At 37.8% G+C, this 13,346-nt stretch overlaps 1 protein-coding gene across 2 annotated transcripts in view; it reads right to left on the bottom strand.

Annotated features, from left to right (window-relative positions):
- Positions 1–13,346, bottom strand: part of dock1 (dedicator of cytokinesis 1) — a 304,321-nt gene that overhangs the window by 197,927 nt on the left and 93,048 nt on the right. For both annotated transcript variants that reach the window (XM_058793231.1, XM_058793232.1), the window contains exons 24-25: positions 7,225–7,295; positions 1,711–1,817 (exon numbers count right to left, since the gene is read on the bottom strand). In XM_058793231.1, the coding sequence (XP_058649214.1) occupies positions 1,711–1,817; positions 7,225–7,295 (178 nt within the window). The remainder of the gene's footprint in view (positions 1–1,710; positions 1,818–7,224; positions 7,296–13,346) is intronic.

Below are 13,346 nucleotides of genomic sequence, written 5' to 3'. Positions count from 1 at the left end.
ATCAGTAAAAAAAAAAAAAAGTTTGCTTTTCATTTATTACTAAAAGCTTACTTTAAGTACTTCTATACCCCAGCAGAAACTACTAGCTTAACTACTAAAGTCAGTAATACAACAAGAACAATTGCACAAATTCCAAGCATAGATGTACAGCCAACATAAAATTATAGGCTATATAAAGACAGTAACAGTAATATTCAGGTGCAGAAATGTAATAATTAAGTTTAAAACAACACAATAATGCTTACTGCATAAATTAAATACAGATTAATCTTTGGTAAAGCTGTGGTGTTGTTTGAGGCTGCTGTCTCTTTAAGACTAAATGCACGGACCTAAATACTGACAAATACTCGGTTTTTTCTTAGTCTGCTGTATACGTTAACGTAAGACATGGACATAACCTACTGTGTTTACCAGAATACTTGCCAAAACGGGTATTTTCACTTAACTTTGAGTGTATGTATCCATCTGTTGAGGCGTTGTCTGAAACGCGGTTTCTGAATCGCGCCGCTCTCTTTCTCTGCACGCAAGTCCCAATTCAATTTCTCCATCATCTGAATGGTCTTGAAATTGCTTGAATGTGTAAATTGGTAAACATGTGCAAATGATAACTTTCAGTCTATACTGGTTGAATTTAACAGTTAATCCGTGAATCACATGCGTGCCGAACCGTGGGGACTGGTCCGTACGGATCACGGATCATCTAAGATCAGTTGCATCCCTAATCTATAGATTCATATTTCATAGATGATGTGTCCAATCTCCAACTTTATTTTACGTTAAATTCATTCCATAATACATACATATCTAATGTACCACATGCTTGTGGATTATTTACCAAATAATCTGATTATTTATACTTTGAAATGAATCAAAGTATTTATTGGTCTCATTTATTAAATCCTGATTTCTTTATGGCGTTCCTTACGAGAGTGAGAGAGACTGAAGTGCATGAACGCGTGATGAGTGATTTAATTAAGTCAGAACAGGAGACACATCCACAGATAATTACTGCTGAATGACGTGCATTTACTTACAATCTACCCGCAGAGCTGCCATATGTCACTGCTTTAACACCACACACACACAAAACATCCTTTCACATTGCATCATTCATGCCATTCCCAAACATTAATAAAAATTACCTGGATTTCTGCAAGAAATGTCCCAATACAGAACTTTCTACAGACAACTGCATCATAATAACAGTAGATAAAGCAATTATATGTGCTTCTTAAACATGACAATATGATACAATAAAGTGATTCTTAACTAGCAGGTTGAGACACAAAAATGAGTGGAAGGTCTGTTTTAAGGGGTTGCAATCAACAGAAAAACCATTAAAAAAAAAAAATCCCACCCATTTCAAATTAAACTTTAAAAAACATCAGTTGCCCTAAGTTGCTTAGTGATCATATTTTTAGTTGCACTTTTTAAAATCACACTTTTGTCTGATTAAATTCTTATTCATGCTAATACCTATTCAAAATAAAATACCAATTTCTATTAGGCGGGTCAAGTTAAAAATCATCTATCACTGCACTGTAAACACAAGGCCTCATATTTTACCCATTAATAACATCAGAAGAGATGCATTTCCACAAAACACTCCAATCACAGCGTCACGCGCAGCTCACAGCATGAAAACACCACCATGCAGCCAGTGTCAGAAAGTGACCTTTAGAGAACACGTGTGTGTGTGTGTATACGTACCATGCTGAGTAAACAGGTCGCTGTGGACGATGTCAATCATGCAGTTCAACTTCTGCTTCACCAGACGCCCCAGAGGAACTTTGAGAATAAACTCACTGAACAGCTTACTAGAGAGAGAGAGAGAGAGAGAGAGAGAGAGAGAGAGAGAGAGAGAGAGAGAGAGAGAGAGAGAGAGAGAGAGAAAGGGTCAGCACCGCTTTTAACTGCACCACCAGAACTTAGTTACCACTAACAGGTGTGTGTTTGTAACACTCCTCTCTTCTCATCTTCATTTGCTGTTGAAGTGACAGCTCATTTCTAAAACATGCTAAGTGCCGTGGGCTATACCTCTCTGTCCTCATCTCAACACACACACAGGAGCCCAGGGCACAACAGGAGAGCAGCGGCTCTTTTTGTGGAAAGAATTGGCACTTGAAGAAAGAGGGAAGAGAGCGGTCTGGCAGACGAAGACAGGATTCCAGAGATGGCCTCGTTCAGCGTTTGTTTGGTGTGGGTGGGTGTGTGTGTGTGTGTGTGTGTTGGACCCACGACCTCTCTGCTGAGCAAACACACTTCTGTGACAATGGACTCTGAGTAAACAGTGCAATGCTAACACAGTGTGTGTTAACCAGGCCTCCAGTCATTTTTCTGTCCTCAGTGATAGTGAAAAGTGCAAAACATTTCCTGAAGCAGTTTTCCTGAACTGGCTCTTCCATCATTGGTCATTCAAACAAAAGTCCTATCCCAAACTCAAGCTATTGCTCAGGATGCTCAACAGATTCATGTTCAGATAGAGTTACAGGAGGAGAGGAGAGGAGAGGAGAGGAGAGGAGAGGAGAGAGGAGAGAGGAGAGGAGAGGAGAGGAGAGGAGAGGAGAGGAGAGGAGAGGAGGAGAGGAGGAGAGGAGAGAGAGGAGAGGAGAGGAGAGGAGAGGAGAGGAGAGGAGAGGAGAGGAGAGGAGAGGAGAGGAGAGGAGAGGAGGAGGAGAGGAGGAGGAGAGGAGAGAGGAGAGGAGGAGAGGAGAGGAGGAGGAGAGGAGAGGAGAGGAGAGGAGAGGAGAGGAGAGGAGAGGCCAGGTTTTCTCTCTGGTACTGAATAGAAGCGCAGGAGACTGAAGAGACACAGGAGGGGATGAAATCCTCTTAACCCCAGCTAACTCTCCAACACTCAGAGAGAACCAGCAGGATTAAAGAACAAGGGATGAAGAGAAGAACAGAACGAGGCTTCGCAAAGAGAATTACAGCAAGAGGCCACTTCAGTCAGGACACACATGAATCTCAACGCTCAAGAGTTTCTCCAGCACTAAACTAATCCACCATCAGCTACTGACCAGCCCACATCAGCTGACCACTACTTCACAGATATGCATGCACACTCCATCTGAAACATCACTTACACAACAAGAACACAAATTACTCAGGGAATCTAACAAGAATCCTGCTGCTACAAAATGCCTTGCGAAAATGTCACGTCTAGGAAAATTGGTTTGGTGAGGAAAGGCCGTCGTCAGCTGAACTCCTGAGACGCAGCAGGATTCATGCCATCATCTCACTGTGTGTGTGTGTGCGTGTGTAGTACATTTAGCCATCACAAGAACGGCGTAACTCCATTATAATGCCACTCAGGGAGGAACGCATTATCCAGACCAGCAGACGGGATGGGCGAGTGACCGCCACGTCTCCACGGCAACGGGATCACTTTGCACTGATTGTGTTCTGAATCTAAAGCGTGTGAGAAATACTTGAGCGGCAAAGCGATGTGGAAATGGTAATGACATACGGGCAAAACTCCATCAGGCAGAAAGATGTTAATGACAGTCAGATCTAGTGTTTGAGGAGCATCAGACTGAAGTCCACCACTCACACCTGATTTCATTAGCAGCCTCTCAGAGTCACTTAGAGAGAGACAGACACAAGGGAGCAGATGAAAGCCACGAGGAGAGACGGATGGGATGAGGACCAGCAGCCAGAGAGACAGGATGAGGAGAGAGAGACATGGTGAAAGAGAGACAGGGTGAGGATAACTATATTGGCTTTTGTTTGTGAGAGAGACAGCATGAAGAAAACAGAAAAATTACAGGATGAGGACAGAGAGAGAGACAAGGAGAGTGAGACGGGATGGGTAGTGAGACATGAGGAGAGGAAGACAGTATGAGCGACAAGATTGTTGTATGAAGGGGGATTTTTGTGTTTTTTAAATCTCAGAAAGACATTAATTGGGATAAAATAAAATAATAAAAAGTACAAAAACTAAGAATAAAATAAGGTTAATCGATACAGTCGATACAGTTACTGGCCAGATGACAAATCAAACTTCAGAAAAAAAATAAATGAGGCAGAATGGGTAACAATATCATGTACTTGCATTATTTCAGAAAGTAATTTGATTGTTTAAATCTTATAAAGACATTTTAAATAAAATAAAATAAACATAATATAAAATAAAAATGTAAATACAATATAAAGTACAAATTAAAACTGAAACTAAATTAAACAACTATTAGCTGAATATCCAAATTTCAGCTTAAAAAGATGAGGCAGGATGGGCAACAATATCATTTGATTGCTTATGTTTATTAATTTATTTCAGAAGGGAATACAATTCAAATAAAATAAAGGAATGAGACAAATTAAAATAAATAAATATTTATATTTATTAGGGGTGTGAACGTTAACGCATGCGATTAATCAAAAAAATGTACACGTTAATATTTTAATGCAAATTAATCATTTGATAAGGTTTGACCCCAACTTCTTCCCGTCATCGCAGCGCGGAAGGTTATCTATCATTGTGTGATGAGGGTACAGCACCAGTGTTGCCAGGGCAGCGGCACAAGTGGGCTATTTTGAAAATACAGTCGTGGGAAAAATTACAGAGCCGTGGGTTGCGGTTTTTTGGCCTACTTTTATAATGTACCACGACCGCCCAAACTGTATATAGACAAATAATAATTAAAATAGATAATTTTACTAATGTGTATTATACTTGGAATGTATCCCTGACGACTTAAGAATGGAGAGGCGGTAACATCACAAACAACGTGAGTTTCAGCAGAGCATACATGGTTTTTACACAGCAGAAATAAACTTGACAACAGCCACTATAGATTATATAAGATAAACACGATTACGATAGGATATGGCCTGTATGTGATTTTTTTGAGTTGAATGTGTACATCTGAAATGCTAATTTGTGCAGCGATATAAAAGGCTATAAATAGCATATTTTAACAACAGTAAACGACCAAATTCCACATGTGATCGTAAAAGGAAGTTATTACAAACACTCGATGGTGGTTTGAAGTGAGTTCTGAGTAAAAGTGCACTATTAATCTCATAAATTGTCTTATGAAGGATGATGCTAATGTTAGCTCTAATGCAGCTGCAGAACAGGTCCAATTCTTCTTCATAATGCATTTTGTCATAATACTTCACTTTATTTAGAAATACTTTTGATAATAGTTGGGTAAATGTATACTGGGATTGAAGTGATGTGGCTTGGTAAACGTTTTATTGCCAGTATAAAGGCTGACAATGGCTGAATAAAAACAAAAGAATAATGATAAAAGAATAAGGATTATGTCTCATACCTGGCAGAAGTGTGAAAAGTTCTGTTTCCTTAACCTAGTTTGTCATGCATTTCTTTTTCAACACATTTACAGGTAAATCCTAGTATTTTAAACTTGTGATTAATCACAGTCCACGACTGTGATTAACGCGATTAAATTTTTTAATCGACTGACAACACTAATATATTATATATATATATATTTATTTATTTATTTATTTATTTATTTATTTATTACATATACACACATATATACAGTGGGTACAGAAAGTATTCAGACACCCTTAAATTTTTCACTCTGTTATATTGCAGCCATTTGCTAAAATCATTTAAGTTCATTTTTTTCCTCAATGTACACACAGCACCCCATATTGACAGAAAAACACAGAATTGTTGACATTTTAGCAGATTTATTAAAATAGAAAAACTGAAATATCACATGGTCCTAAGTATTCAGACCCTTTGCTGTGACACTCATATATTTAACTCAGGTGCTGTCCATTTCTTCTGATCATCCTTGAGATGGTTCTACACCTTCATTTGAGTCCAGCTGTGTTTGATTATACTGATTGGACTTGATTAGGAAAGCCACACACCTGTCTATATAAGACCTTACAGCTCACAGTGCATGTCAGAACAAATGAGAATCATGAGGTCAAAGGAACTGCCTGAAGAGCTCAGAGACAGAATTGTGGCAAGGCACAGATCTGGCCAAAGTTACAAAACAATTTCTGCTGCACTTAAGGTTCCTAAGAGCACAGTGGCCTCCATAATCCTTAAATGGAAGACGCTTTGGGACGACCAGAACCCTTCCTAGAGCTGGCCGTCCGGCCAAACTGAGCTATCGGGGGAGAAGAGCCTTGGTGAGAGAGGTAAAGAAGAACCCAAAGATCACTGTGGCTGAGCTCCAGAGATGCAGTCGGGAGATGGGAGAAAGTTGTAGAAAGTCAACCATCACTGCAGCCCTCCACCAGTCGGGGCTTTATGGCAGAGTGGCCCGATGGAAGCCTCTCCTCAGTGCAAGACACATGAAAGCCCGCATGGAGTTTGCTAAAAACACCTGAATAAGATTCTCTGGTCTGATGAGACCAAGATAGAACTTTTTGGCCTTAATTCTAAGCGGTATGTGTGGAGAAAACCAGGCACTGCTCATCACCTGTCCAATACAGTCCCAACAGTGAAGCATGGTGGTGGCAGCATCATGCTGTGGGGTGTTTTTCAGCTGCAGGGACAGGACGACTGGTTGCAATCGAGGGAAAGATGAATGCGCCAAGTACAGGGATATCCTGGACGAAAACCTTCTCCAGAGTGCTCAGGACCTCAGACTGGGCAAGGTTTACCTTCCAACAAGACAATGACCCTAAGCACACAGCTAAAATAACGAAGGAGTGGCTTCACAACAACGCCGTGACTGTTCTTGAATGGCCCAGCCAGAGCCCTGACTTAAACCCAATTGAGCATCTCTGGAGAGACCTAAAATGGCTGTCCACCAACGCTACCATCCAACCTGACAGAACTGGAGAGGATCTGCAAGGAGGAATGGCAGAGGATCCCCAAATCCAGGTGTGAAAAACTTGTTGCATCTTTCCCAAAAAGACTCATGGCTGTATTAGATCAAAAGGGTGCTTCTACTAAATACTGAGCAAAGGGTCTGAATACTTAGGACCATGTGATATTTCAGTTTTTCTTTTTTAATAAATCTGCAAAAATGTCAACAATTCTGTGTTTTTCTGTCAATATGGGGTGCTGTGTGTACATTAATGAGGAAAAAAAAAATTAACAAATGGCTGCAATATAACAGAGTGAAAAATTTAAGGGGTCTGAATACTTTCCGTACCCACTGTGTGTGTGTGTGTGTGTGTGTGTGTGTGTGTGTGTGTGTGTGTGTGTGTATATATATATATATATATATATATATATATATACACACACACACTAAAAATATGAACAATGTCTGATAAACTCACCTGAGCTCCTTTGGATCAAAGACCAGTTTCAGATCATTGACGATAGTTGGGACGTATTTCAGTGCAGCACCCTAGAATTCACAAAAAAAAAAATATATATATATATATATATATATATTAGCATGATCGATGCTCTAAAAATCCTATAAAACATGCTAAATTTTTTTTTTTAAATAAAAAGTGGGGAAAAATCAGGGTTAGTCAACATAAATCATTTTAGAGAATTGTGTTAATTTTGATGAATTGTGCTGTCTAAACAGGAAGAACAATGAGGAACCGGAGTGACTTCACATTGTTCAAGGAACCACATGACGGTGTCAAGAGCCTCATTTAATGCCCATCAGTCCATCTGCGCTCAGAGCAAATCCAGCTGTGCTGAACGGCCTGAGGAGAGTGCTGTCACGCAGAGAAGACACTTATAAAACAAATACTGAAATACTCTCCAACACCCCGATCAATAGATGATCAATGAGTCATGAGAATGTGTTTTTCCTCTTCTAACTGCTGCTCTTAACACTTAACTACTGACAAACACTCATCTAGAAATCTGAGCACTAACTTACTCTCAACTAACAAATGGTCCAAACGAGCAACTGGCATGTATCGTCAAATGCAATGCAATGTTTGAAATGAATAAATAAATCTCAACAAATGTATAAATTCAAATAGAAATAAATATATAAAAATAAAGCAACCAAGTTTGAGCATGTGAAATACAATGTCTGAAATCTGAATGAATCAATGAACGTCCAACTAAAGTTTATCTGAAAGTGAAATGCATAGTCTTAAAAAAAATAAAATAAACAACATTTCAGCATGTAAAGTAAAATGTCTAAATGCATAAATCTAAAGTTTAAGAATGTGAAATGCAATGTCTGTAATAAATATAAAGTCAAACAATTAATAAAAATATAAATACAACAAACAAGTTTCAGAATGTAAAATACAGCAAGTATAAAAATAAATAAGTGATTAAAAAAAATAAAATCACAAATGTCACATGTCCATCTAAATCCCTACACAAGCAGATTTTCGCAGAATTTGATGCAGAATGGGAATATCTATTGATCAGTTTCTCCAGTTGATATAAATCTGTTTGGCTCTTCCAGTACTCACAACAAAATGTTGATCTTGGTGACCTCACCTGATTTTCCAAGTAGGTTGTGTTCATGTATGCTCCTTATATAGATCCTAGAACAACATTCAATCAGATTTTTGGATTGCGGCTTCAGCAGCATTATGGTTTGTATGGTAGTTTCATCTGTCTTTGATAAGAGTTCGACAGGAATCTTGTTCAAGGTTCAACAACAGATTTCAACTAAGGAAAACGTCCCACTTGACAAAAATCAACATCATTAGCTTTAAAACCTTTTGTAAGGAAAGACTCAACTCACAGCTTCTTTATAAAACAGCTTTACTGCTGTTCAGCTGAAAAAGTCTGGTTTTATTCTGAAGATGTGCGAGTCCTGAGAGTTTACAGATCTGGATTTAAAGTGGCGCCTTCCTGTTTGATCCTCATCATGGTGTCAAATTCTGACGTACTTTGAAATCATTTAAAAGAAAAAAGAAAGCATCTGAAAGCAGTGTAAACCAAGAGTCAACACAGGCAGTGATGGATGGGTTATGAAGTTTCCCATTTGATAAATTCTCTCCCCAGCAGCCCACATAGCTTCTGATTTAACCTGAGAGTTTGCTGGGAAATGAGGTGTTGGAGTTCAAGTGTTTACTAAAAAAGTGAATATCTGAGGCTGTAACTCACGTTTGATTTGATGCGTTTTGAAATTGTGACACACCAGTCAGGCCAAGAGTTTTATAGCAGTGACTTCACAAAGTTTGTCACTTCGCTGGAATGCATCACATCGACCGCCCACATTTTAAAGTCTGGATCACAGTTACACACTTTCACAGGACCGGACAAGCAACGCAAGGAAACAAAAACCTCTGGACTATAACAATCACTGAGAATTATTTTTATTTCAAGCTAAGAACTGATAAGATGGATAATGATACTAATACCAATAAAAAATAAATAAATAAAAAATTATTATTTAAAAATATGTTTATAAACAACATGCATTCATTCATATATAATAAAATATATGTTTGTGTACAGTTGTACTCAAAATTATTCATACCCTTGGTAAATATGATCAAAGGAGGCTGTGAAAATAACTCTGCATTTTTTTTTATTTTATCCATTCGATATTTCATTAAAAAAAAAAAAAAAAAAGTAAAAGTGAGAAAAAAAAAAAAAACAAACCCCTTTATGAAATTAATATTTTTCTCTAGTACACAATGGCCTCAATTATTGATACCCCTAAAAAATTCTTATGAATGAAATATCTCTGAAGTATATTCCCATTCATATCTGCATTATTTGAAATTATCCAGCCATGGCTTCCTGTTTCACAGGAATATAAATAGGAGGGGAAACAAAGGCCAAATTCCCTGAATCATCCATCACAATGAGAAAAAACCAAAAAATGTATTTCTGATGTGCAGCAAAAGATGGTTAAGTTTCACAAATTAGAAAGTGGCTGTAAGAAAAGAGCTAAAGCATTAAAAATTCCCATTTCCACCATCAGGGCAATAATTAAAAATTTTCAATCAACAGAAAATATAACAAATCTGCCTGGAAGAGTACGTGAGTCTATTTTGTCTTAAAGCAAGGTGAGGAGGATAGTTTGAGTGGCCAAAGACGCTCCAATGATCACAGCTGAAGAATTACAGAAAAAAAAACAATCTTTTCAAGAAAGATTCTAGAAAAGAAAACACTTTCATCCAAAAACAAACTCCAGCATTTTCATTTGCTAGACACGACTGGAACTTCAAATGGGACTGGCTTCTATGGTCAGATGAAACTAAAACATGAGCTTTTTAGCAGCAAACACTCAAGATGGGTTTGGTGAACACGGATAAAAAATTATCCCATGTGTACAATGAAATATACTGCTGTATCTTGCTGTATCTCCACAAACAAACATCAAAATCAAAACAAAAATGGGCCACTGAGCACAAAACCAAGCTTCTGCTGGTCATTCCAGTCCTCTGACCTGAACCCTGTAGAAAATGAGTGAACTGAAGAGAAGCACCACCAACATGGAGCTGGGAATCTAAAGGGTCTGGAGTGATTCTGGATGAAGTCTCTGATCTCTTGTCAGATGTTCTCCAAACTTATCAGGCATTATAGGTGAAGACTCAGAGCTGATATCTTGCACGAACAGATACACGAAACAGTCCAGTGACAAAGTCACACCATTTGTGGAGCCAATGTTGTTATACGTTTAAATATGCTTCTTAGTATCAACCAATGGTGTGAATTTGAGGCGGGGCTATTTGTCGAAATGACCAATGGCGGGCTGGGGGTGTGTTTTGGAAAACAGCAGTTTCAATTTAGTTTACCTCTAGTAGTGAACAAATTACACACTTCACCTTCATTTCCCTCTAAAACAACAAAGCCGACAAGAGAAAAACAAGTCCGACATGTGCAGACCAGCACAAGCTCAAACTGGCAGACTGTTTAAATAATAAGTGTGAGGGCATGTGAACACGATGTAGCCTACTTCAAGCTGACGTGCCGTTTCACTCACGTCGTCTCTTGCTTTCCTGTTGCGACAAGGCCAGCGCAGAGAAAAGCACATTCCTTCCCTTGACAGTGCATCTTATCAAGATCAATTTTTAATTTTCTGACAAAACCACTAAGATCCGGGCCAGCAGCACACCTGCATCGCTCCAGGCAGACTCACGACCCGTCCAGAGGGTCTGATGCTTTGTGCGTGTGTGTTAGAACAGAGGTGTGTTAATGCAAAAAAGAAGTGACAGGAAAGGTCAGTGACAAAAAAAACTGCACACAAATGGAGGAGGAGGAGCGGAGAAACAGATGGAGGAGAGGAGGACAGATAGAGTACCTTGAGGAGAAGCTAAAGATTGCGAAGCCAGAGCCACAGTGGACAGAGGAGGAGATCAGGGGACAAGAGAGAGAGACAAACAAACACACTTCAACACATTAAAAAGACAGAAACATGCATATTCATGTCTGACAGAAAAAAAAACAGAGCAGCATTCTGGGAAGACGTCCTGAGATACAGAGCCTCCAGATACACATTTCGCTCATGTTGTTCCAAACCTGTATGACCTTCCTTCTTGCAAGGAACTTTTCTTTTTTATACAATGAATGTGTACACAGTCGTTCGAGTGTCTGGTGTTTCAATATTTTTTAAAAAGATGTCTCATGCTCATCAAGGCTGCATTTATTTACTGTAATAATCCAGTAGAATCAGTAAAATTGTGAATTATTATTACAATTTAAAATAACTCTTTTCAATTTGAATGTATTTTAAAATGTAATTCTTTCCTGTGATGCAAAGTTGAATTTTCAGCATCATCACTCCAGTCTTCAGTGTCACATGATCCTTCAGAAATCATTCTAATATGCTGATTTGATGTTCAAGAAACATTTATTATTATTATCAATGTCAAAAACAGTTGTGCTGCTTCATATTTTGTAGAAAACGTTTAGATTTTTTTTTTTTTTTTTTGTCTTTACGGTCATTTTTGACCAATTTAATGCATTCTTGATGAACAAAGGTATTAATTTCTTTCAAAAAAATATGTATTTTAGTGTATTTTTACACAGACTAAAATGTTATTTAAGTATATTCTCTCTTAAATTCATATTATTACATATTCAAATATGCTACATGACGACATGTCAGATAGATAAAATGAGTAATATTGAAGAACGAGTCACTCAATTTGCCAAAGTTAGTAAGGTTAATAGTATCTTTCATAGATTTAATGCTACGTTGTAGCAAGTTGATAGACTATATATTAACATTAATCAACATATGAATGACAGCAACTGAATATTCCATTAGTTTGTGTTCTGACTTAATTTTTGTGAGCGAAATTCAGCATTTATTCATTCAGTATTAACTATTCTTAGAGACACAGAATAGTTAAGACGCACACTGTTCTCTAAATGGCACATAAAAATTTACAGTTTGATTTTTTACATATCAATTCCTCTTCCTTTCACTTTGATGTGCTAGCTAGCAAAACTGTGTCAAACTGTCATATTTTTCCGGTGGCGCTGCTCAGCTGCGACTAGTTCAATTGTGGAGATTAGGGGTCGACCGATATGTGTTTTTCAGGGCCGATGCCGATACCGATTATTACAGACCAAGTGGACCGATAACCGATATTTTTAACCGATATATTATGTCTAATGTAAAAATGAAAATTAATGTCAAAATTAAGAATAATAAGGGCTCTGACAAAAAGTGCCTTCCCTGGTGTTGATTGCACTTCTTACTCTTGTCATCCTCCATACATCCATCTACAATAAGGGTAATATAAAGAGAGAGTTAAAAGTGGGGCCACTGCATGCTTCATGATTAAGCCTATGAATACTGTACTACAGCTAAACAGCTTGGGGAAATGTAAGTATTTGGCTTCAATAATTTACATGTTAGAAATGTATGTGGAATAGCATAACCTCTCATAATTATAATATAAAAGTGTAAATAATTTAATTGTCTTCATAGCTCCATTGTAGAAGTTGTGAAGAAGACTGCAACTATTTTAATTAAACTATAACACTAATAGCCTGTTATAGGCACACTTGGTTCAATAGCCTATTGAAATGTCACAATTTATGTCGTCATAATCTTGGCCTGTGTGACAGTATCTTAATCTTGGCCTATGTGACAGTAATTTCGATTACTTTTAATTTACAGTGCAGTGCAAATGAAGCCATACAACATTAATTTCAGTTATCTTTTATTCAAATGAGAGTTAAACTAAATTTTTTGGCAAACAAATGGGTTTACCATTAAAATTAAAACATGGAATAAATAGCGTATTGTGTGATTATTCTTTTAAACAAAAGTTGTTGTTGTAGTAGTAGTACTAGATAAACCGAACTTTTATTTTGACGGGTTGCCATGAGGACCTCTTAAGTTTCTGTATAGCCTATGTACAGTGAGGAAAATAAGTATTTGAACACCCTGCTATTTTGCAAGTTCTCCCACTTAGAAATCATGGAGGGGTCTGAAATTGTCATCGTAGGTGCATGTCCACTGTGAGAGACATAATCGAAAAAAAAAAATCCAGAAATCACA

This window comes from Onychostoma macrolepis, chromosome 12, assembly GCF_012432095.1.
Source record: "Onychostoma macrolepis isolate SWU-2019 chromosome 12, ASM1243209v1, whole genome shotgun sequence".
NCBI classification, from domain to species: Eukaryota; Metazoa; Chordata; class Actinopteri; order Cypriniformes; family Cyprinidae; genus Onychostoma; species Onychostoma macrolepis.
Note: the sequence above shows the minus strand (reverse complement) of the source record. Positions and strands in the feature narration are given on the sequence as shown.